General features: G+C 47.1%; 1 protein-coding gene across 1 annotated transcript in view; it reads right to left on the minus strand.

The window, feature by feature from the left end:
* Nucleotides 1-25,580, minus strand: part of KATNB1 (katanin regulatory subunit B1) — a 64,275-nt gene that overhangs the window by 13,059 nt on the left and 25,636 nt on the right. Inside the window, 9 exon segments of the mRNA XM_068130335.2 lie at nucleotides 681-785; nucleotides 1,835-1,908; nucleotides 5,767-5,832; nucleotides 6,483-6,613; nucleotides 6,983-7,149; nucleotides 7,307-7,372; nucleotides 7,374-7,458; nucleotides 21,303-21,374; nucleotides 25,362-25,477. Coding sequence (XP_067986436.2) covers nucleotides 681-785; nucleotides 1,835-1,908; nucleotides 5,767-5,832; nucleotides 6,483-6,613; nucleotides 6,983-7,149; nucleotides 7,307-7,372; nucleotides 7,374-7,458; nucleotides 21,303-21,374; nucleotides 25,362-25,477 — 882 coding nt within the window.

Consider the following 25,580-nt stretch of genomic DNA (forward strand, 5'->3'; position numbering starts at 1 on the left):
GTAGGAAGTTCGTTCATGGCTATAGGAGGCGCTTGATTGCAGTTATTTTGCGCAAAGGCTGTGCTACCAAATATCAAGTCTAGGGTGTCAATAATTTTGTCAATGCCATTTCTTTTTATTTTCTGATTTAAAAGGATATATTAAGTTCTGAATCAAAAACAAAGGTTCTGTAATATTAACAGTGAAATAATTAATAGTGGAGACCAAATACTTTTGTCAATTGCAACTTATCTTTAGAGAAAATTGTGAGTTATTTGAAAAAAGTGCAAGGGTGCCAATATTTTTAGCCACGACTGTATATAATAAAATATGGATGGTGAATGTCAAAATGATTGATATGCATATTTTCTGCAAAAATATACAATCAGACGTCCTTGAAACTCAAAATTGTTGTTTCCAATGCATTTGTTATGTCAGAAAGCATGTAAAAACACATTTATATCATTCAAATTGGTGCATTATTAACAGTTATAGGGAATTTAGGATTTCACCAAGGCGTCTGTGGCCATTTTGTTTTTTTACGTTTAAAATAAATTGCCCAAATATGAAAAGGTGGAATCCTATGTAATTTCATTCAGGACATACTTGTGAACAAATATTTGAAAAAAATCGATTGTTATACCCATTTCAACGTTTTGGTTCATTTTGCCTTGTTCACTTCGACTGGTAGAAAAACTAACCTGCATGAAGTCACTTGCTTGAAGGCCTCGTGGAATGTTCTTGTTTGATACTTCACTCTTTTCAACGCGATTAGATGGGTGCTGTTTTGGACAAGTTTCATTTCCCTGAAAATAATACGCAAGTAAATGTTCCTTTCCTCACAATGATTTTCAAAACAAAGTTCAAAGAGAGTGAAGCGCGTTGTTGGGAGAAGGCCCCTGTCATGGCATTGAATGAACACCAGGTGGGTTGACTCAGCCTGTCATCCGTCCGAGGTTGGCAAAATGAGTACCAGTGGACGGATAATAGTGGGCATTGCATCATTGCATCATTAGAGGAAAAATACAAAATAAAAAAGCCCACAAGGTAATATATTTAAATTAATTTGTAATTGGTTACTGGCTTTGGGAACAATACAAAATTTTAATGCAGACCCTAGGCATAAAAAAGTTACATATATTGAACGAACAGTTCCAAATGGAGCACCTTGCTGCCATTAGAGCATATGAATTGCAACAGATGTGGCAATAAATGTGAATTGCTGCTCCCAGCTTGCCAGCTCGATGACAGAAGATGCCATTTGCATTTTTGCCCCCTCTGTCCCTACCCCATTTATAATCCCCTGCAGGCATGGGCAACTTGTTAGTATAGCTTATTTAAACCAGACTTTGTAGCTTAATGGGTTAATAGAGAACTCCCTCTGAGTCTGGTAGGTCAGCGGGTCAAACCCAAGCCTAGTAACACCAAAGACTTTAAAATGGTACATGCTGCTTCCTTTCTTGAAATTCAGCATTTAAAGATGTTAGGTTCCCGAGTTTGAGCCCCTGTCATGGCGTTGAATTAACACCAGGTGTGTTGATTCAGCCTGTCATCCCTCCGAGGTTGGCAAAATGAGTACCAGTGGAAGGATAATAGTGGGCATTGCATCAGTGATACAGCCACAACTCCAGAAAATGATGCAACCAGCAGGCACAGGCTGCACACAAACCAAAAGATTACTCGTATTAAGAAAAATAAAAGGAAGGAGGAGGATAAGTGACACAAACGATGGGGATAAGAAATACAAGGAGAAAGCACCAACTTGGTTTTTCCATCTTAGTCCTCAACACTGCTGCCTAATTGCGCATTCATCATCATTGGTCTCTAAAGTTTGCCTGGATTCCCCAAGACCGACCTTGTGCTTTGCATGTTGCACAGGCTTCCTGTTGAGCAAGTTGGAATTCTCATGCTTGGTATGACCTTGTGCCACTGCAGACAAACCAATAAAGCGAGAATAAGGATGTGAAATGTGCAAGATGAAAAGGACAGCCTTCACAAATACATAAATGCATGTGCATTATGCATGTATATTGTATATGTATATATTATACATATATATACAGTCAAGTGAAAAAGTAAGTACACCCCAAGTAAAGTTTTGACTTTTTCAACATATTTCAACATACAGCTATTTGATCTTCATTTCAACAATATTGATAGATAAAGGTGATATAATATCACAAATATCATGAAACATTTACATTTTGTAGTCCATTGTATAATTTAAATAAACATAAATGCAAATTTTGCATGTGGAAAAAGTCAGTACACCCCTACATTTATCACTACTTCAAATACGTAAAATTAGAATCAGGTGCACCAGCTCAGGTGCAAATGATTAGAACATCGTGAGAGAGGATCTTGGAGGAACCTGTCTTATTTAAACCTCAGACATTTAGTTTGGTTTGCTTTTTGTTGTTGAAATGTGCGGCGTCACCATGCCTAGAACAAAAGAGATCTCTGAGGACTTCAGAAAGAAGGTTATAGATGCCTACGAGTCTGGGAAGGGATTTAAAAAGATCCCCAAACAATTTGAAATCAATCATTCGACTGTCCGGAAGATCATCTACAAGTGGAGAAGATTCCAAACAACTGCCAACTTGTTCAGGCCAGGCCGCCCCAGCAAGTTCAGCCCGATAGGAGACCGCAAGATGCTGAAAGAAGTCTCTAAGAACCCCAGAATGTCATCACGGGACCTACAGGTAGATCTTGCCACTGTTGATGTCAAAGTGCACGAGTCCACCATAAGAAAGAGGCTGCACAAATTTGATCTACATGGGAGGTGTGCCAGGAGGAAACCTTTGCTGTCCAGAAAGAACATCAGGGCAAGACAAAAATTTGCCAATGAACACCAAGGCAAAGACCAGCAGTTCTGCAACAATGTGCTCTGGACAGATGAGTCAATGGTAGAGCTATTTGGCCACAGTACCAGAAGACATGTTTGGCGAAAACCAAAGACAGCATTTGACCACAAGAACCTGATACCAACTGTAAAGCATGGTGGTGGAAATATTATGGTTTGGGGCAGCTTTGCTGCATCAGGGCCTGGGCAGCTCACCATGGTAGAATCCACTATGAATTCTTCATTGTACCAGAGGGTGCTTGAGGATAATGTGAGGCCATCTGTCGGAAAGTTGAAGCTCAACCTAGGGTGGACCTTGCAACATGACAATGACCCTAAACATACCAGTAAATCCACCAAGTAATGGCTGAAAATAAAGAAATGGAGGGTTCTGGAATGGCCAAGTCAAAGCCCGGATCTAAATCCCACCGAGATGTTGTGGGGGGATTTGAAACGAGCTGTGTATGCAAGAAACCCCTCAAACATCGCACAGCTGAAAGAATTCTGCATGGAGGAGTGGGCAAAAATTTCTCCCAGTCGATGTCAGAGACTGGTAGACAGTTATAAGAAACACCTACTTGAGGTCGTTTCTGCCAAAGGGGGCAATACCACCTATTAGAGCCAAGGGTGTACTTACTTTTTCCACATGCGAAATTTGCATATATGTTTATTTAAATTATACAATGGACTACAAAATGTAAATGTTTCATGATATTTGTTATATTATATCACCTTTATCTATCAATATTGTTGAAATGAAGATCAAATACAGACTTGGCATTTAATATGGAATATTTTTTTTTCTTGACTTAGGTTTACTTTCTTAACTCAGTATATCAATCTAGTGAGTTTCTTTTACACTTTGGTGATTTATTTGTTAAAAGAACCATGTCACTGATTGTCTGTCGCAGCAAGAAGTCAACAACAGGATTATATCACAGGTGGCGTGGCAAAATGTACGGACTGATGCATTTGATGATTGGCTTCACAGTCGGGTATACAAGGGTTGTTGCGTTCTGTATTAGTGGAAAACAACTGCTGCACGTCTCCAAAAGTTATTGCCGCTTCCTCTGGAGATGGTCCGTCAACTCGACAATGCTGTTTGTCATGGAGTGGTGGCTTTACGAAATTACGGCATGAAACAGCGTGCTATTGCTCGGCAGTATGGCATCACTCAAGGTCAGGTGTCAAAGATCCTGAAACGAAATGCTCAGAGGGGTGTCCCTACTCCAATACCGAGGCCAGGACGTCCCCGCAGAACCACAAGGAGGGATGATCGCCAGCTGCACCGGTGAGTCCGCAATGGCCGTACCAAGTCAGCTAATCGGCTTAGGGCTGAGTGGCAGCAACTGACAAATGTGCCTGTATCCAGAAGGCTAGTCAACCAACGACTGGTTCAAGCAGGCTATCGTGCCAGGCATCCCCTGAGAAAGCCACGCCTGACCAGACAACACCGCGCAGTGCCGATTGCAGTGGGCCAGAGAGCACCGTCAATGGCAGCCAGGACACTGGAATCACGTGATCTTCAGTGACAAGTCTGGATTTCTGGTCTATCGTCAAGATGGCCACGTCCGAGTGCGCAGACAAGTGCATGAAGCCTACAACAAAGATTGTATAGTGCCAAGAGTCCAAGCTGGAGGTGGTGGGGTGACCGTTTGGGCTGCTTTTCATGCAGGGGGCAAAACTGACCTGGTTGTTCTGAATGGAAACCTGAACCAGTTCAAGCACAGGGCCATTCTGGAAGAAACATTGCTTCCATTTGCTCGTGCAGCCTTTCGAGGAAACTTTGTCTTCCATGATGACAATGCATGGCCTCATCGTGCTCACATGATCCAACACTTTCTTGCTGACCGTGGTGTAGAGCATATGGAGTGGCCTGCCATGTCCCCGGATATGAATCCGATAGAGAACTTGTGGGCAGAATTAACGCGTCAAATCGACCACTTGGACCAGCAGCCGACCTCTGTGCGAGAATTGCAGCAGGCTATTGTCACTGCAAGGCAAGCGATTCCTGTCGAAACCTTGGCAAATCTCATGAACAGCATGCCTCAACGTGTACGTGCTCTCCTGAATGCTCGTGGGGGTTACATGAAGTACTGAACTGTAATTTTACTGTCCGTAATCCCAGTCGTAATTTAACTTTTGTTTTTGTTAAAAAAAATTTTGGCTAATGTGCAAAATAAAGAGATACTTCTGGAAAACGTAGAGAAGTTTAACACAGTACTGTCCGTGAATTGAGTTCGATATCAGTTTACATCACTTTCAAGGATCAATTTATTTGTTTCGAAATGTCAAAAGTGGTTTTTCTTTCTTTTAAAGGTCACATTAACAAAATCTAGAATAATTTCAACATAATTCCAATGAACTTTTGGTTCTAAGACATCTTGAAAAGTAAGTTCACCCCCACAAAAAAATATTCCATATTAAATGCAAGTCTGTAGCTGTATGTTGAAATATGTTGAAAAAGTCAAAACTTTACATGGGGTGTACTTACTTTTTCACGTGACTGTATGTGTGTGTGTGTGTGTGTGTGTGTGTGTGTGTGTGTGTGTGTGTGTGTGTGTGTGTGTGTGTGTGTGTGTGTATATATATATATATATATATATATATATATATATATATATATATATATATATATATATATATACACACACACACACATACATACACATTTGTAAAGCTTCAAGCTTGGTTTTGCATGGTGAACGAAATATGTTGAGGTAACGTCAATTCAATGAACTGACCATGGAGAGTGCAGGTCGAGATAGAACAGAAATTGACATTCTCGTTAATAGAAATAAAGGTGGGTTAAAACACGGAGGAAAGTAAATGCAAAGAAGAAATTGAGTAAAGGAAAAAGATGAAATAACATCAGGGAATGTTAAAAAGATAACAGCCTGTGTCATTTGGAACGAATGGTGGGTAATCCATGACAGTGCAATTACCAGTTATTACTGCAACTTCCTCAGCAGGTGCAGGAAACGGTTCGGATGCTTGTGGCAGTGATCGCACTGAATGCAGACACACAACAGAGGCCGGACAATGAGAGTATCAAAATAGGAACCCTCTCAAAACATGGGATACCAAACCATATGATCAGCTTGACAATCATTGTATGGGGCACAATAAGCTGTTTCTGACATTTGGTATAAGATATACAGATACTTAAGAACGGCGATTTGGGCTTATGTCACGCGTCAATCGTGATGAGAAGTTGAACGTGCATGCGTACCTTCACAAGCTGTGACCACAAATTATCACCACGTAATCGATGAGACGAGTTCACACAATCTGCATATTGCAGTCATGTAATGGCTCCTCTCCTGCCTTGAAAGAATACTTCTGAATACCACTGTGCATATTACCACTGCAGTCCCAAATGAATACCACTTTGTGGTCCAAATGTCAAATATGAGCCTTGCCCGATTGGGCAGTGTGAGTTGGTGTTGCGCTTATTTTAGAATATGGATCTTCCTAAATTCAAACATTTATTATTTCTTTATTTGCAAATGTTAACGATTTATTGCACTAATTTACTTGTATAACCCTTAGAATGAAAGTGTAATAGTCGTAGAGTAGCTAATAATCGATTTACTTGGTTGGAAAGCTATTGTCCAACAAGTATGTCAATTTTGTTCAATTCGGAATGCGAGTGACTCACTGAGCAATGGTCTGGATTTAAAGATTCTTTCATAGTCTGCTTCGGTTGTGATTTCCGCAGCAGAGTCCTCCGGTCGCTCATCTTCACCAGTGCTTGATGCTCGACATTCCTCCTTGTCTCGCTTTACTTCACTGACACACAGACAGACACACACACACACACACACACACACACACACACACACACACACACACACACACACACACACACACACACACACACACACACACACACACACACACACACACACACATTACAAGAGTCTCACATCCCCTTCAGACAAGACCAACAAACAAACAATTTCACTTTTGTGGTATAGATTCATCTGGGATGGCGCATTTGGAGTTCCCAATCGTCCATGCTATTTATAATCTTCCAATATCCAAGTAATTCATTTCAAAATGCATCGATATCTTTTAATTCCCCTTTTCTACATATGATTACATACACGTACAAGATCCTCCATTAGCCTGAAAGGATTGTCAATAAAAAACAAGTACCTGGCTTGTTTGTCTACACAGTGAGGTGAAGGCCGAGAATAGTTGCCACGGCTTTGTACTGGGACAGGAGAAGGCAGTTCATAAGGCTTGCCCAGTCCACTGCGGTTCAACCGTGATAAATCCACCACATAAACACTAACCACATTCTTTGTAAATGAAGCTCCAATCTGCAAAAGCAACACCATCAATTCAACAACCTATCACCACAATCACTATCACGAGATGGATTACGCCTTTGCTTTCGAAATACCATGTAAGTGCCGTTTAACCCACTGCAAGCTGATCAACGAGGAAATACATTAAAACATGTTTTCTGGGACTGACCAGCTGGTTCGCTAGGGTGGCAAGGTCTGCAGGGCTTCCCCATTCCACGGGCTGCAAATCAAGCACCCCGTGCAGGCTCCCATCCCAGCACGCAAAGCAAGTCTTGCGAGCCACTGTACAGGCAACTGCCGTCAACCCCAAAAAGAACGCTCCTGCAAGGTAACAATGAACGTGTGCAACATTGTGCAAATCAACAACATTGTGTTAGTGTGTGTGTCAGTGTGTGTGTCTCCTCCATAATTCCAGAAAACCCATCAGCTGAAATTTTGCATGCATACTAAGGGAACTCCAAAGGAGCGCATGAATGAAAACTGGGTAATTGGGTAAATTTAAACACCGCTTTTTAAGATTATTAACGGGGTGCTCATATGAAAAACAAAAAAAAAGGCATACCCTTGGTCATCCCGCTGGGGTCCTAAGCAGCCATTTTGTTTCGCCTATTCAAAAATGCCTTGGCAATTTTCCACGATGACCTCTCACGGACTAATTAAAGTATATAATCGAAATCTGCCTTGCGATTTGAGGATCGGAGCTGGTGGACTAAATAACTGTTGAAATCTGGAGTGAAATCTGAGAATTTAAAGAAATTACCAATTCTTATAACTAAGCATATACCGACCGGTATCTTTAACAAAGCTTTAAGCAAGGCTCCACCTTCTCCATATTTAAGGAAGCATGGCTCCTCCTTCTCCATATGTGCTCCCTCCTTCTCCATATTTTATATTTACACAGGAAAATGTGAAATTGCCATTAAACATTAAATTGTCCACTGTTCAGACAATTATATTGAGTGAAGAAAAGATCAAGGAATGTGCCCAAAGTGTCACTTCATTGAGTGCAATGAAAATAATTAACCAGCAGGATCACCAAGAAGTCTCCCGCAGCTGTGCTTAGGTTCTACGTGGAGGAAATCTCCAGAGTTATGAAGGCAAAATACTGTTACAGACGCGGTCTTGGGTGTTATTTACCGAGCGGTTTGGTATGACCACGTCTGCACAGTTTACCCCGATTATACCCGACGTTGACCAGTCGCGCTACGCTAGATCAATTGACGAAAGGACACACGGCTGGGATTACAAATAGGATACGACACCAAGGGTTCAGTTCTCAAAGGCCTCCGGAGGAGGTTCTATTACGGGATATTCGGAAGGTTAGATTACAGGGGCCAGAGAGACGGCACAGTAAGGTGGGCACTTAATCACACTCTTATATTAATAGCCCCGACAGACGACAGATAAACAGGACAACAACTGACTCACACGGGGTTTGATGGCAAGGATAGGCGGGTTGGTCGCTGGCTCCAGGTGCACCTGGGCTCAGGGCAGAATCGACTCGGTTCGGTCCAGTCCAAAGATGCGGGGAGGTATCGTCGCGCTGGGGGTGTCGGTGGCTTCTCTCTCCAAGCTGGGGGGCGCATCTGCTCTCACTTCCGGTGAGTCGCTCGTATATCCGGCGGGGAGTGACACGCCCACGGCTCGTTAGCTCCGCCCCAGATGGCATCGGCCCGTTGCTTCTCATTGGGTGCGGGGGTTACTGGCTCCGCCCTTGACGAGGGGCCGACAGGGAGCCCCTTCGTGGTAACCCCGTCGAGCACCTGGCCAATGGCGGCTAACCAAGCCGGACTGAGGACGCCCACTCCCCGCGCCGTCACCGCGCCACCCCCCTCTGCTGTTGTAGTTGTTGTAGTTGGCGCTTCTTCATGGGGAAGAGATGCGGGGAGGTATGGGGAGGTCCTAAACTCACTACTGGTGCCATATAATCACATTCTGGTGCAACGAAGAGTCAAGATTAATGGAAACAAGTCCTTAACTGACATAGACTAAGAATAACTAGCAAGATGTCCTATAGTTGTCTACGTGTGATGCGGTGGACCTGGGCACGACATTTAATGGGGGGATGAAGGGGAAGATCGGCTCTACTGGGTGTTGTTTACAGACAATGGGACTAGGGAATGGGGTAAGGGAGAGTTGGGGAGTATTGGGGAAATAGGGGCATATTTACAAGCGGATATGGAGGCCAAATTCCATACCCGCAACATTGCACCCTTCTCTACCCTCGGGGCGTCCCGACCCGATAAATTTTTACCTATTTTAGTGTGGCACTCCGATGTAGTTCCCTCTACTATTAACTCTACCCTGAGTGCGACAGTTTTACAGATATTCACAAATGAGTAAATATGTCCCCCTGCGACGTTGCACCCTTCTCCTCACAGAAACACACCCACAGGATAACCGAATCCGGAAAGAATTCTCAAACTAAACATACAGCCGGTAGGGAGCATTATTTACAAGACTACGCTGCTATTTACACTACGATCCAGGACCTGTTTTTGGAGGAACACATGCAGATGTTATGCATAGACAGAGCACGCATGCTAGCATCGATACACCAACCCACGAGTGCTCTGTGGCCTACGGCCTTTAATAATGTGCAGAGCACCCCTTCCCAGCACCAAAAGCACCACCCCATCATGTACTGTCAGCACCATCCGGTGCACCACCATTGTTTGTTAAAATAAAAACGACAACCCCTAACCCTGCAGGTGTCTCTTGCTCTTCCTGTGGTGCACTTGGCCTTCTTTCCGCCTTCAAAAATAAAGAAAGGCGCCAACCGCGTCCATTTCTATATTGTGGCCTTCAGGGGGCCAACTGTTAGTGGTTCACCTTGTATGGCATAGGTGCCACGTTGACCCATAGGTCCATCCATGGGTGGTGCTTGGCCGCAAGAACTGCGGTCCATGGTGGGTGGCCACAAACATTGCGGTCCATATGGTGTATCGATCCCAGCAGCAAGCAGCGAAAGTGCAGGCCCACAACTGCGTCGCCAGCACCTCTCACTCCTCTCTCTCTACCCCAAAGCCAGATCCTCGGAGGTGGGAGACAAAGAAAAAGACAAGTGAGTAAGGTGGTAAGGGCGCAAAAGTGCACGCAACACAAAGTAATGCACACTAGGGGCACATGGGAACCAGGTGAGACAGGTACGTTCCTACCGTACGCTCCCCCCCCCCCCCCCCACCAGGTAACCTACATGGCCCCTCCCTTACCCCTTACTGTATCCACAAAACACAACACTACTCATAAACATCTACTTTACAAATCAACAAACATCCCTACTGTCTTCCCCGTTCCTCCCATATACCAAATTCGTCTTCTCTTTCTCCTAACCAATCAAATTTGCCATTCTCAACTCTCATCAAAATTTGCCATCTCCAACTCAACATCATAATTTGCCATTACCAATTCGTCATCAGTCCCTCCTAGGGAGGGAGAGATGGAATCACCCCAATGTCTCATCCACGTCGTGATGCGTCTCACAAATCCAACAGCAATCCTTACTTCCTGCAACACAACAAAGAAAACACAGGTGTGGAGTCATCATCATCACCACAGGTAAGTGGCTGCGTATGGTGCGACAGGTTCCTCAATCCTAACTATCTCCTAAATGACTTTAACAACTTTACACTACCCGGGGTCTTTCTCCGGCCAAACCATTGGCCCTCTTACACTATTGGTTCTAAAAACCAATTCCCATTGGCCAAACTGTGGTGCTTTTCAATTTGGGGTCTCACTCCCCTGATTCATCTCCCGGTGCCCTCGCACAATTTCTGGGCTGCGACGTGTAACTCTCCCAGCAGGTCTACCCACCTGCACACCTCCACCACTGCAGTTGCCTCCGAGCTTACCTGCTCCTTACCCTAACCTAACTACCTGGGGAAGGCCCTCTGGCACTCTCCCCACTCGGTGCCCTCTCTGGCACTGGGCTGCCCGATCCACACCCGGGATCCTCAGGCACCCACTCACAACTACCGGCTCCCAGAGCCCACCTGCGGCCTCACCTGGCCGACATCCTCACAGTGGTGGAGTGCCCAACCAACTACACACACTAACAGGCTACACGCCCAGCCATTTCCACGACACTAATGCACCCATCCACAACACCAGTCTGCAACCGCACCACAAATGCCAATATCCAACCACAATTTACCTGTACCCTCTACCTAACACTTACACTACCCGCCCCGGGTACTCGTGAAAGGGGTCCACTCTTCCCCCATCCACACCTTCGCACCATGCGCACCACTCCGTACCACTTACTCCAACTCTCTCCACACACCGGCACTTGCACACCTGTGCTCTCACACCTGGTGCCACCTGCACCCTTCTCTCCCCGAGCGCATTCGCGCTGATCCACAACACTCACTACTCATACACTGCTCCACACTGCTCCACACACCTGCCCAGTTGCACACCTGTGCAATCACACCTGTCCAGCTCTCACACAGCATCATCTCAGCTAACTCCTCCCCTCTGAAACTTGCGCTTCCCAGTCGTCCCTTTAAACTATTGCGCTCCCACGTCATTATCAACCACACTAAACTACCTGCGTCCCCACTACAGGTATCAGTCACTAACTAACCTTAACGTCACCTAAGGTCATCTTCGCTAGATCCCTACACACGATATCCTAACCCACCCGGGCTAGTTTTCACTGCCATACACCCCATAAACTATTGCGCATTTGCCCCCCATGGGAAGGATGGCAGGGATGCCACTCTTACCCACCGGGCACATCGCTCCTCAATCCCCCAGTCCTCTGGCACTCATAAGCCCCCTTTATTCAGAGGTACTGGGTCCCGCCTCGGCATCTAAAGCCGAGGCAATCCACGGGGGCGCCTGCTCGCCGGTGTAAGGTCTTATCCGGTCGGCGTGGACGATCCGAGGGAGGGCTCGTGGCCCCATTTTGATCTTAATGACCACGTCACAGATTTGCGACAGGACGACTCCTGGGCCTTGCCAGGGGGAGGTGAGTTTTGGGCACCTTCCCTTCCGCCTCCGGGGATTAAAGAACCAAATCTTCATCCCCGGAGCGTATTGACTCCCCTGGCTCCGGTCGTCGTACCTGCGCTTCATCTTTTCCCCCGCCAGATGGAGTTGGCGGCGGGCGAAGGCATGGACTAGCTCCATGCCTTCCTCTAGGTGACGTGCGTACCCCTCCCTCGGCGGGTTAACCACTGTGTCTGGCACGGGACCGCATAGCAAGTCGGCGGGAGCCCGTAACTCCCGCCCATACATAAGCAACGCTGGACTGCATGCGGTGGCCCCGTGCTGGCTGGTTCGGTAGGCCATAAGCAAATAAGGGAGATGTTCGCCCCAGTCATCCTGACGGGTGGCGGTGAACAGTGCCAGTTGTTGTATCAATGTTCTGTTGAACCGTTCCACCATCCCGTCAGATTGTGGCCGCAAGGGCGTGGTTCTTGTTTTCCGAATTGACAGGAGACTGCACACATCTTTTAGCAATTTGCTCTCAAAATTTCGTCCCTGGTCGGTGTGCAACTCCTGTGGAATCCCATGCCGGCACACAAATCCTTCCACGAAGGCCTGCGCTACCACCCCTGCTTCTTGGTTGGGGAGGGCGTAGGCCTCCGGCCACTTGGTGAAATAGTCCATCACAACGAGGATATACTTATTACCTTGGCGGGTGCGGGGCAGCGGTCCTAGAATATCCATAGCCACCCGCTCAAGGGGGGCCCCCACCTGATGTAATTGAAGGGGGGCCCTCATCCTCCGTGCTGGTCCCTTTTTGGCAGAACAGGCGTCGCATCTCCGACACCAGTCCTGTATGTCGCGCCCCATATTCACCCAATAGAACCTCCGGCGGACCCGAGATATTGTCTTTGTCCTGCCCAAATGGCCGCCGGAGCGGGTACCATGCACCTGTTGCAATATGACGTTCTTGAATTTGTCAGGGACTATCACCAGCCAGGAAGTTCTATCAGAGGGAACCTCCACCCACTTGCGATACAAGATGTTGCCTTTCAATTCCAGGGTCTGCCACTGAGCCCAATATGCCTTTGTTTGTGCCCCGAGGGGGGTGACCTCTTCCCCCCTTGGTCTTTGCCCCAATTTGACCCATTGGAACACCGGCCCCAGAACAGGATCCTCCTGCTGGGCCGTGCTCCAAGCCAACTCTCCAAATTCCTCGTCCGCGGTTAGTGGCAAAATTGGCCCTCTCACCCGGGTTGCCCGGACAACGAGGGTCGGGTCCGAATCGCCCAATTGCTCCCTCTCCTCGTGTCTCGCACAAAATTTGCAGTTTTCCCCCAGACAAGGACGCCGAGAGAGTGCGTCCGCATTACCATGGGCCTTCCCGGCCCTATGGGCCACATCAAAATCGTACTGCTGCAACTTTTCCAACCACCTTGCAATTTGGCCCTCCGGTTCCTTGAACCGAAGGAGCCATTGCAAGGAGGAATGGTCAGTTCTAACCAAAAATTTCCGCCCGTACAAGTACGGGTGGAAATGGTTCATGGCAGCCAGCATAGCCAATAACTCTTTGCGAGTGACGCAATAATTTCTCTCGGGCCTACTTAAGGCCCGACTATAATAACCAATCACTCTCTCCACGCCCTCCTGTGTCTGAGACAAAACTGCGCCCAATCCTTCCTGGCTCGCATCCGTGTCCAGGGTAAATGCCCCGTCGCTAGTGGGGTAAGCTAGAAGGGGTGCGGATGTTAGACACCCCTTCAATTTTTGGAAGGCCTCGTGGCACTCCCGTGTCCAATTAAATCGCGTCCCCTTCTCCGTAAGCCGGTGGAGGGGACGGGCCAACTCTGCAAATTTCGCCACAAAGCGCCGGTAGTAGGAGCAGAGTCCCAAAAATCCCCGCACCTCCTTGATGGTACGTGGTGCGGGCCACTCCTCTACCGCTTTAATTTTGTCTGGGTCCGTTTTTACCCCCTCGCGGCCGATCACGTGACCTAGATAGGCCACCTCTCTTGCAAACAAAGTGCACTTACTCGGGTTCAGCTTCAACCCTGCCTGTCTGAGGCACCCGAACACCTGGTCCAAATTAGCTACGGCCTGGGGGAACGTTTGGGCATGTACCAGGACGTCATCCAGGTACACCAGGCATGACTGCCATGGCATGCCGCCTAGTACATGCTCCATCAATCTTTCAAAGGTGGCGGGGGCGTTACACAAACCAAACGGCATCACAGTAAACTGATACAGTCCCTTACCTGTGGAAAATGTCGTTTTCTCCTTCCCTGCCCTATCCATCTCCACCTGCCAATACCCACTCTTGAGGTCCAAAGTTGTGAACCAATTTGAGCCCGCAACGGCATCGAGGGTGTCATCAATCCTTGGCAGGGGATATGAGTCCTTGAGTGTCACGTTGTTTAGCTGGCGATAGTCCACGCAGAACCGCGTGGTCCCATCCTTCTTTTTGACCAGCACAACAGGTGACATCCAAGGACTTCCCGAGGGCTCGATCACACCTGCGTCGAGCATTTTTTCAACTTGCTCGTCAGCTTCCGCCCTCTTGCTCCAAGGGAGCCGTCGGGCGGCCTGACGAATAGGCCGGGCCTCACCGGTGTGGATCTGATGTTTCACCAGGCCCGTACGTCCAATATCCTCGGTGGACAGGGAGAAGAGGTCCAAATGGGACCCAACCAGTTTGTGCAAGGCCTCCCTCTGGGTACCTCCCAACTCTACGCTACTACGATTTACCATCTCGCAAATGGGATCGGGCCAATTCCTACTTGTTATTGAAGGCTCCCCCCGGGGTCGGCTCGGCTGGACGTTCTCGCCCCTCACTGTCGCGACTTCCTCAACTGGGGTGCAGCCAGCTACCCTCGTGCCCCTTACTATAGTGCGTGGTTCTGTACTCATATTTATTACTCGGACGGCCACTACCGGTCCGTCCGTTTTTACAAGGGTGCGGCCCACGATTAAACCCGGTATGGACTGTGCTGCCACCGGTTCGACCAGGCCGCAGGACTCCTGCCATGTTGGGCGAGCTGCCCACCGGGCCGGCACTATCGCCTCGGCCCTTGGGGGGATGGTCACGGCCTCGGAAGCCTCCAGCTCCGCTCTCTCGGCCGTGCTCACTCCCCCTAACGGCAGCTCTTCTACTCCCACCTGCAGAATCCCCCGGCACAAGTCGATTTTACAACCGCTGGCAGTCAACAAATCCAACCCTATTAAACATGGGTCGCACACCTCCGCCACCCAAACATCTATCTCCCTCCTTACCGACCCTAACTTGAGGGTCACAGAACCACGCCCTATGATCGGGGCCGTTACCCCGGTAGCTAGCTGCAAACTATAATTTTGCAGGCGCTGGATCTTATCCCAACCACCTGCGCTCGAATCAAGGACCACAGGGCTGATGATCGTGGCGCTAGCTCCTGTGTCCACTACGGCGTCTACCCCCACGCCGGCAATTTTGCATCTAATTGTCAGGCTACCGGTTCCAATTTGGCCACAATAAATGACCTGTCGCGTTAATGAGGGCTCTCCTCCATCCTCTTCTGCCGAACACCGCCCTACGTGCCCGACACCTTCTAGTTTCCCGGGGTCTGGCGGGGGGGTGTCTGGGGTCGGCTAACCCGCTCCCCCCTGGGCGGAGTTGAGGACCTCAACCGCCGGGGATCATCCCGGCGCACGGCTCGACAGTGCCGCGCCAGGTGACCCAGACGGTTGCAGGTATAGCACCTCACCTGATAAGGTGCTTGCCTCCGGAATTCCAAATTTCCCCCCCTGTAGGTCCGAATTGGATTACCTGCTCGTGGTCCACCGCGGGCCACCTCCGGGGCCGCCTGCCATGGTCCAGCTCCCGCCAGGCGCTGGTCCACCAGCCTCCGGACCATGCCCGCCAGGTCAGGTCCCATGTCGGGGGCGGGCCCCCTAAGGGGTCCGCCCTCCATCGGGGGTCCCACCTGGCGGACCGCCATCGCGAGACGCTCGCCCCCCCGGGCCAGGGGCCTCGCTGCTTCCCAACGGGCCGCAGCGTCAGCCGCCTGGCTCAGAGTCTGCGGGCGCCACATGGCGAGCTGTTGCCGGAGCTCAATATCCGGGAGGGCCTGGATAAAATGGTCCAGCGCCAGGCTTTCCCGGGAATCCGTTGCCATGCTAGCATGTGCGATCCCCACTGCGCGGCGAATGTCGTGGGCAAGTTCCCCGATGGCTTCCTGGGGCTTGCGTTTTCGCAGCGCGAGCTGAGCTTTAACAAGCTCGCTCTGCTGTTCAATGCCGAATCGATTAATTAGGGCGTCGCGGAGGGCTGGCAGGGTGAGAGCACCCGCTGGTAATGCCGTCAGCACCTCCGCCGCCGCGCCGCGCAGTGCGGCCACCAGGTGTACTCCACCTTCGTCCTCACCCCAACCGTTGCCCTTACACACACAGTCGAACTGCGCCAGGTACGCGCGTAGATCACTCTTGCCGTCATACGGCGCGAGTGGGACCTTGTGGGACCACCTCGCATGCGAGTCGTTGCCCGCCTGCCGGACCCCGTGCGTCGCCCCTTGCGGGGTCAGCGCGGGGCCGAACCGGCCGGGCCCCCACAGTACATTACCCCCAAGGGGCTCTCGTGCCTCCCCGGTCCCTCCAACAACTACCCCTGTTGGTGTCGATGCATGGGTCACACCTCCGCAACCCGCTACCCATTCCATTCCACCACAACCTTGCTCACCCACACCTCGCACCTCTCGTTCCATACCCTCCGGACCAGCCATACACCTCACTCGTGGCCTCTCACGAACATCCGGGTCTATCTCGACCCCCAAGCTTATTAAATCACCTGGCGCATCATACGCACGACCATATTGGTCACCACTTACACCGGGTCCTCTTTCTCTTCGCTTCTCCTCCATCACCTGCGAATCCCTCATCCGGTTAATGAGCACATCATCACGATCCGAACACAGACTTTGGACCAATTCTTTTACTTCCTCCTTTATCTCTTTCTTATCCTCTCTCCGTCGCTTCTTAATTTCGCTCACCCCTTCTTCCACTTCTTCTAATTTTTGCTTCACCTCCTTCATCTCTTCGTGCGCCCCTTTAAGTTCTTCCTCTAACTCCACTTTATTTTTTTCTATGTGCTCCCGCACCTCCCGCTCTTTAACCTCCATCACCTCTACCACCTTGTCCATTTTCCTCGTCAGGTCCTCATGTACCGTCTGACACTCTTTTTTAATTACCCCTACGTCCTTTTTCATCTCCTTCTGTGTCGATTTTAAACCCTCTATTACCGCTGTGTTCTTCTTTACCTGGTCCCCCAACTCCTTTTGTCCCACTGTCAGTTGTTCTACTCCCAGCGTCAACTCCTCTATACCACTTTGCAATTTTACAGTCCCCTTTCTCACCTCCTTCTCCATGCGCTCCTTACAGTGCCTCACCTCCTCGCGCACTCCTCCGACCTCCTCACTCACTCCTCTTCTGATCTCCTCTCCCATCACTTGCATCTCCTGCCCAGATGCCACCCTCATCTGCTCCATTTCCTCCCTGTGAGCATCCAGTTTGGTTTCTACCCCCATTCTGACCCCCTCTATCTGCTGCCCCATTTGTTTAACTTCCCTTTCCGCTTGGTCCCTCATGTCCCTCAATTTGCCTTCCATGGTGTTTTCTAACCCCTCTAACCCTTTTTGCATCCCTTCCATTTGATTCTCTTGAGCGGCCATTCTGTTTTCTACCCCCATTAACCCCTCCTGTATTTCCCCTAATCTATTGTCTAATTTCCCAAATTTCTTGTCTAATCCCTTAAAATTATTGTCTAATCCCTTAAAATTATTGTCTAATCCCTTAAAATTATTGTCTAATCCCTCACCAGTACCCCTCGCTTCGTCCCTCATTACCCCCATTTGGCCCTCCAATCGCTCACCCTGAGCATCCATCCGGTTCCCCATTTGTCCCATTTGCTCACTCTGAGCCCTCGCTTCGTCCCTCATTACCCCCATTACCCCCATTTGGTTTTCTAATCGCTCACTCATTTGTTCCATAAGGGCCCTCATTTGCAGGAGGAAAAAGATTCGAATCCACCAGGGGCGCTGCCACGGTCGCGGGCGTGGACGCCGTGGCCATCTGCGAGGCGCCATTTTGCGCGCCCGCTACTTCGTGCGTGACGGCGCTATTTTGCGAACCTGCTACCCTCACTGCTTCGCTCTCCTCTTGTCCCTCAATTTGGTCCTGGATCGACCCTGCCTCACTCTCCTCTACCGGACCCCAGCTGTCTTGATCCGCCATAGCGCGACTTTCAAAATTCGGGTTTTTATTTCCGTATAACAAAATCAAATTTCGCCGTTATAATTTCGTCGAGCGCTGTAAACGCGCTCCGGATCAATTTCTCCCTCCCAAAATTTGGGCCTAACAAATTTAGTCCCAGGTCCGAATCCGACACTCCTGACACCAATTGTTACAGACGCGGTCTTGGGTGTTATTTACCGAGCGGTTTGGTATGACCACGTCTGCACAGTTTACCCCGATTATACCCGACGTTGACCAGTCGCGCTACGCTAGATCAATTGACGAAAGGACACACGGCTGGGATTACAAATAGGATACGACACCAAGGGTTCAGTTCTCAAAGGCCTCCGGAGGAGGTTCTATTACGGGATATTCGGAAGGTTAGATTACAGGGGCCAGAGAGACGGCACAGTAAGGTGGGCACTTAATCACACTCTTATATTAATAGCCCCGACAGACGACAGATAAACAGGACAACAACTGACTCACACGGGGTTTGATGGCAAGGATAGGCGGGTTGGTCGCTGGCTCCAGGTGCACCTGGGCTCAGGGCAGAATCGACTCGGTTCGGTCCAGTCCAAAGATGCGGGGAGGTATCGTCGCGCTGGGGGTGTCGGTGGCTTCTCTCTCCAAGCTGGGGGGCGCATCTGCTCTCACTTCCGGTGAGTCGCTCGTATATCCGGCGGGGAGTGACACGCCCACGGCTCGTTAGCTCCGCCCCAGATGGCATCGGCCCGTTGCTTCTCATTGGGTGCGGGGGTTACTGGCTCCGCCCTTGACGAGGGGCCGACAGGGAGCCCCTTCGTGGTAACCCCGTCGAGCACCTGGCCAATGGCGGCTAACCAAGCCGGACTGAGGACGCCCACTCCCCGCGCCGTCACCGCGCCACCCCCCTCTGCTGTTGTAGTTGTTGTAGTTGGCGCTTCTTCATGGGGAAGAGATGCGGGGAGGTATGGGGAGGTCCTAAACTCACTACTGGTGCCATATAATCACATTCTGGTGCAACGAAGAGTCAAGATTAATGGAAACAAGTCCTTAACTGACATAGACTAAGAATAACTAGCAAGATGTCCTATAGTTGTCTACGTGTGATGCGGTGGACCTGGGCACGACATTTAATGGGGGGATGAAGGGGAAGATCGGCTCTACTGGGTGTTGTTTACAGACAATGGGACTAGGGAATGGGGTAAGGGAGAGTTGGGGAGTATTGGGGAAATAGGGGCATATTTACAAGCGGATATGGAGGCCAAATTCCATACCCGCAACAATACATTAAACAAGAGCGAAAATTGCTTTGCAATAAATGTCCCATACAGATGTGATATTTACCAAGTCCAAAAACGGATTAACTAAGAAAAATTGACAAAACACCCTGAAATTTTAACTTGTTCTGTAACTTATCATAATAAAGCCATGTACCAAGTTTCAGTTGAATATGTTAAAGGGTATGGTAAAAAGTGCAGAAAACCACATGTGGGAAGGACGGATGGATGGACAGACGGATATTTAGTGGAGTTAATATGGCTGGGGAGTCGTTTGGCCCCTCTCCCCTCAGATCTCAGCAATGGAAAATCTGATTGTCATAAAAATTGGCAAGTATATAGAAGGTCATTAGACGAACATGCCTGGGTTTTAATGTTTGTAGACGAACATGCATGTGTTGTAAGAAGACAAAAAGGGACCAAACTTCAGATTTATAGATGAGCTAGTGCAAATAACACTGATTTGGATATATATATCTCACACACACACACACACACACACACACACACACACACACACACACACACACACACACACACGCACACACACACACACACACACACACACACACACACACACACACACACACACACACACACACACACACACACACACACACACACACACACACACCCCAATTGCATGCGACCATGAAATTTGGTAATATACCCATGGAAGCTTGCCCACTCTTCGCAAAGGACACCTTGAGGATCTTTATCGTCCACCAACTAATGTCGGGAGACGGGAAGCCCTCTGATATGATGGCTTGTTGTAAGACGGGAAGCCCTCTGAACCAGTGTTGTAACTTGATCCTCTGATATGATGTTTCGTTTGTGTTGGTTTTTAATATTTTCTTATGCCTTCTGTCTCTTAAGGCAAGTAATCACGGCCTTTGGTGATAAAAAGAGGGCTTCGTTAAAAGCCCCGCCCCACTGCTTTTAGAGATTGCAGATCATAAGGAAGTAAAAGTTAATGAACACGTGTATATATATTCGTACAGTTTACTTTGTGCTAGCTATACATGTCAAATAAACAGAGGGGGGGAGGGAGGGGGGGGGGGGGGTGGTAAGAGTTATTGGCAAACAAACAAAGAAAAAGAACTCTGCTCCTGCTAAGCTCGTTTTTGGAATTTTAAAGATTTATCAGAATTTTGAATCAAACTGCATATTGGAGCCGAAAAAGAAATTTCGGGTTGAAAAATGCTTAGAAACATTTTGGTTACTGCTGTTTTGGTAGCTTCATACAAATACTTCGTACTTCGGTTTTCTTCCCTTTTCAGACAATTTGGCCTCGGGCAATGCATTTAATGGAATCAATGTCTGCATGGATTTTTGCCTTTTCTAGACGAGGTAGAAAGAGGAGATCCGATGTAGCAATTTAACACAGAGTGAGGGGCTACTTTCGCTGTTTATTTCATGGAAAACTAGGGGGAGGAAAGGGCGGTGAGAGTTCCACAAGACCTAATGGTGGATCCGTACTTCATATGTTAAGAGATCCAGCTTGATTGAAATGCCAAGATCCTGACAAAGACATTTCAACATTTGCATGTTGCGCAGAACTCAAGATAACATTGGAATAGTTACGAAAGAGAAAATTCCTATAATCCCTTAACTGTTTATACGAATCTCATGGAATAAACAACAAACAACATAGAGAAGAAGGTAAGTAACATCAGCAGTAGAAAATAATTGAAATGAATTCACATATCTCACCTGACTGGCATCGCCTGTCCATCGGTGCAACTCACTTGTGTGAACTTCTCAAGATCCCAGAATCGCACCGTTCTACAACAGAGAATATGTTTTGCATTAGGCATGGCACATACTTAAAGAATGGTGGGGAAAAAAAAGAAAGGCAAATGGGAATTTGTGATAGAAGTGTTAGTATTGAACTAGAGCAATGCGACTGTGTCGCCAATATGCCTCCGCATAGTTCCACAACGGGTAGATGCCCTCATTCTGTCCTAAAAATAAACAAGTTTGATTTAAATCCCTTCAGCCGTTTTCAAGTATCACATTTTCACCAGTGTTACATGTTCCTCCCCGAACCCCGGTTACGGTGCACCTCAGAGTCTCGAGAGGGAACGCGGCAGAAAGATTTGTTATTTTGCGGGTTCTGATAAACCATGGTAAAACCACACCAATGCAATTGTAAAACAAAACAAGTAATTGTATTAAGAACTCTTACATGCACAATAATAACACGATTAAAGAAAGTACAATGAAAATGTCATGTGCATCAATCAAACAATACATGTGATGGTACCATCATTCCCCCAATGCTCTCAAAGCAATAAACTCACAATACGACAAACATGAGTGGAATGTAACATTCCCCAAAGTCTGTGCACTAATCCCGACGCTGGTGGAAGCCGTGCAGAATGACGAGAACAGGCAGGTATCGGCACAACGGCGGACGAGGAGTTACGAGGTGAGAGGTCGATACGGGAATTGAGTCGTTATGTAAACCAACGGTGCTCCACACGGTGAGGTCGATATGGAAATCCCAACGACAAAACAAGATGCACCAAGCGGACAGCCTCTTTGAGGACAAAATGACGTATCTGCCTGTAATGGAGGCGCTTGATTTCTCTCCAACAATAACTCGCACTTGGTGATAAAACCTGAGACGCAGCTTTAATTGCAATTGCAATATAGGACAATGTCACGGGCAATCCCTCCCCCGAGAAGCCTCAACTCATTCACGACCAATATCAAAAAAGTCCACTCGCAGCCCCGATGCGACTTTATGGCTGTATCACTCTCATGGCCGTCTCCTCCTCTCTCTGCCGACTTTTTCTTTCTCCTCTTCCGGCCTCTTTGCCGCGTCTTCCTTTTTCCTTCACAAACATTTATTTTCACCTTTTACTAAAGTCATCTCCATTTCACACAAAAATCTTAACAACAACATTACCTGAAACTAAAAATCCTGCAAGTATATAATAACAACAAAGGCGGAAGTGACGAATCCGTAACAACCGGCCATGACAGGTTTCACATCGATCGGTGAAGCAGTTTCAGAGAAGGGAATTTTTTAAATATCATCGGCTTTCAAGCTAATATGGCTGCCATACCACATGACATATGACCTTAAAAAATATACACTCTGCATATGTATGAGTGGCGGATCACGTTTGTGAAGTTTCGTGTTGATCGTATAAGGTTCGTTTTTTCTATCCAAGATGGCTGCCAAATCACGTGACCTTTGACGTCATCATTTTCAAACTATATGCAACAGTGCTGTTAGATGATATTTGTAAAATTTCGCATGAATAGGGGAAGTGGTTTCAGAGATATAATTATTTAATATTTTCCTTCAATCCAATATGATTGCCACACCATGTGACCAATGATGTTTTTGTGATCATCTTTTAATCGCCATGCCTAGTCAATGACACACATAAAGTTTCGAGTCAATCGATTTGGTGGTTTGGGAGAAGATGCTTTTCTAAGGTTTCAGGTTAAATCCAATATGGCTGCCAAACCATGTGACCTATGATGTCATAAATTTAATATTTCAATACAAATGGGTCATAGATCATGTGCATGGAACTTCAGATTTTTAGGATAAGGAATTCGATTCAAACATTTTTGACTGGTATACCACTTCACCAATGATGTCATCATTATCATGCTTTTGTTCTCTATTAGAAGTACTTGACAATGTGCCAAGTTTAAAATTTTTCCATTCAGCGGTTTCCGAGAAATAATTTTTTAATTAGTTGCGTTTAATCAAAGGTGGCTGCCATACCACGTGAACTATGACGTCACAATTATCATAAAAAGCATTCTGCATGGGTGTCACTCCTACCCTGAAAGTTTCATTTCAATTGGACATGTGGTTGAGAGAAACAAGGTTTAGCCCATACGGACGGACGGACAACTCGAAAACATAATGCCTCCGGCCACCTTCGGGAGCGGAGGCATAATAAAAAGTGCTTAGGACGAGATGACAAGTAAAGTAGAATATGGGAAGATATATGATCATAAAAAGAAAATAGCTCAGTTGGGGACTGACGGCTATTTCCCCATTGTTTCTGAGAAGATTTTAAAATAAATTACCTGAATTTGAGGCGAAGCACCCTTTAAAGGATACATTTGGTAAAGTGAAGGATACGTTGCGGACTACCAAGAAAACCAAGAAGGCTAATCGTGGCTGCAAAGCTATATGGACAAACATTTAGTGCTCGTATTACAATAAGCGTCAGGTGTCAGGATGTTACAATAAGCGTCATGTTTATCAAAGAGTAGTGAACTGCGACAAAATTGAATGTGCTATGAGCTCATAATGATCCTATCGCTTGTTTTAGATAATAAATACGCTTGCTTGGTTTAACAAAATACTGGAGATAGAGATGCATTGTGAGTGTCAGGGAGGAATTAACACCTCTATTGGCCTGATTGAATGGCAGTTTTGCTAACTTGGAGTTGATCTAGCCTAGTCCTCCACTCAAAATCAACTTGTCTATGAATGAAGAAAAGAAAATGGGAAAATTAGCAAATTCAACTTATACTCCACATCGACGTATAGGCCGAAAAATACGGTACATACATTATTATCAACACACTATTGGACACCAACTTGGACCCATCGCCAAGGTAACCAAATTGTGAAAAACAATGTTCAAAGGCAAAGCAATTAGGGAAATTTAAACAGTGCAGACATTACATTTGGAGATGCGTGGTCATAGTCAACAGGGATGTATTTGTAACACATCAACATTCACAATATAAAAATGGCTCACGAGGAAATTTATCAAACTGCCTCTCATACTCCATTCTTTCCACCTAGTTCATTACTCGTTACTTAATGTTTTTATTTTTCAGACATCAAATACAACTTCTATTTTCATAACAAAATATTCCATTAAGGTATCAGCCTTGATGCGAGTCAAATTTTTTTTTGATGGAATTCAATCAGAAAAAACAAGACCGAAAGTCTAACAGCGGCGTAGCCGGGCTTGTCTGATACTTTAGTTTAAGAGGGTAGCATGACCTGGGTGGAGATAGATACCAGTTAGCAAATAATGTCAGTATTAAATTATTTTTTTAAGTGCTCTCAGTCTCCAAACTGTCTGTCACCATGGAAGTGAAGAGATTGCATTGAGACCCTGGTTCATTCAATGTTTCGAGTCAACAATAAACCAACCATACACCGCTTCAACCTAGAAAATTTGCAATAACGACAAAGGGATTGATTGCAGTGTTACGATTATATTTACTATATTATTAATACTAACGCTATTATTATTACAAAACAATACTACTGTATTAAGAAACCTGGGCTAATTTGTCCGAAGTAGCCTGAAGGTGAAGCACGAAGGCTAAGGCCTACACGTACTGTGTCGTTGGAAGATCCGTAATGTCTATGCTTTCAATATTTGATGGTCATTTTAACAATCGGGTTATTTGCGTTTCACAATGAATGAAAAACGTAAAGGTAGATCATGGCGATTGTGATATATGACAGGTTCGACAATATGTTCGGCCTGAACGGCATAGGAATCAATATGGCAGAGTGTGGAGTCGGCCATTGTACGCCATAATGACATCAGAAGTAATCACATCACTCTGTCATGTGACCAGATCCTCATCTGTGATTGGTATACGATTGAGGGGACATACGGACAGACAAACACTTCTAAACGGCTATGCACTATGGGCTATGCCGTAAAAATCAACACACCAAAGTTCTGAAATAGAATGAGCTTGTGGTATTGGAAAATAAATAAATAATAAAGTCAAACATAATATACTGCACAAAGGCAATACCTGTCAGCACTACCAGTAGCAAGGAGGTACTCAGAGGGGTGGAATTCCACAGTGTTTACTGCATCTGTGTGTGCGGTGAAGCTATGGAGAAGCTTTCCTGCAGCCAGATCCCAGATCTGTGAATGGAAAAAAAACCACCGTTTAGAGGCCATTTTCCCCCTCAAAGCGGGGGTTGGCCTTTTCGGGGACCGTGGTAGTTGTTGTTTTTCGGTCCCCTTT

The sequence above is a fragment of the Myxine glutinosa genome, chromosome 11 (assembly GCF_964187855.1).
Source record: "Myxine glutinosa chromosome 11, kmMyxGlut1.1, whole genome shotgun sequence".
Classification (NCBI taxonomy): domain Eukaryota; kingdom Metazoa; phylum Chordata; class Myxini; order Myxiniformes; family Myxinidae; genus Myxine; species Myxine glutinosa.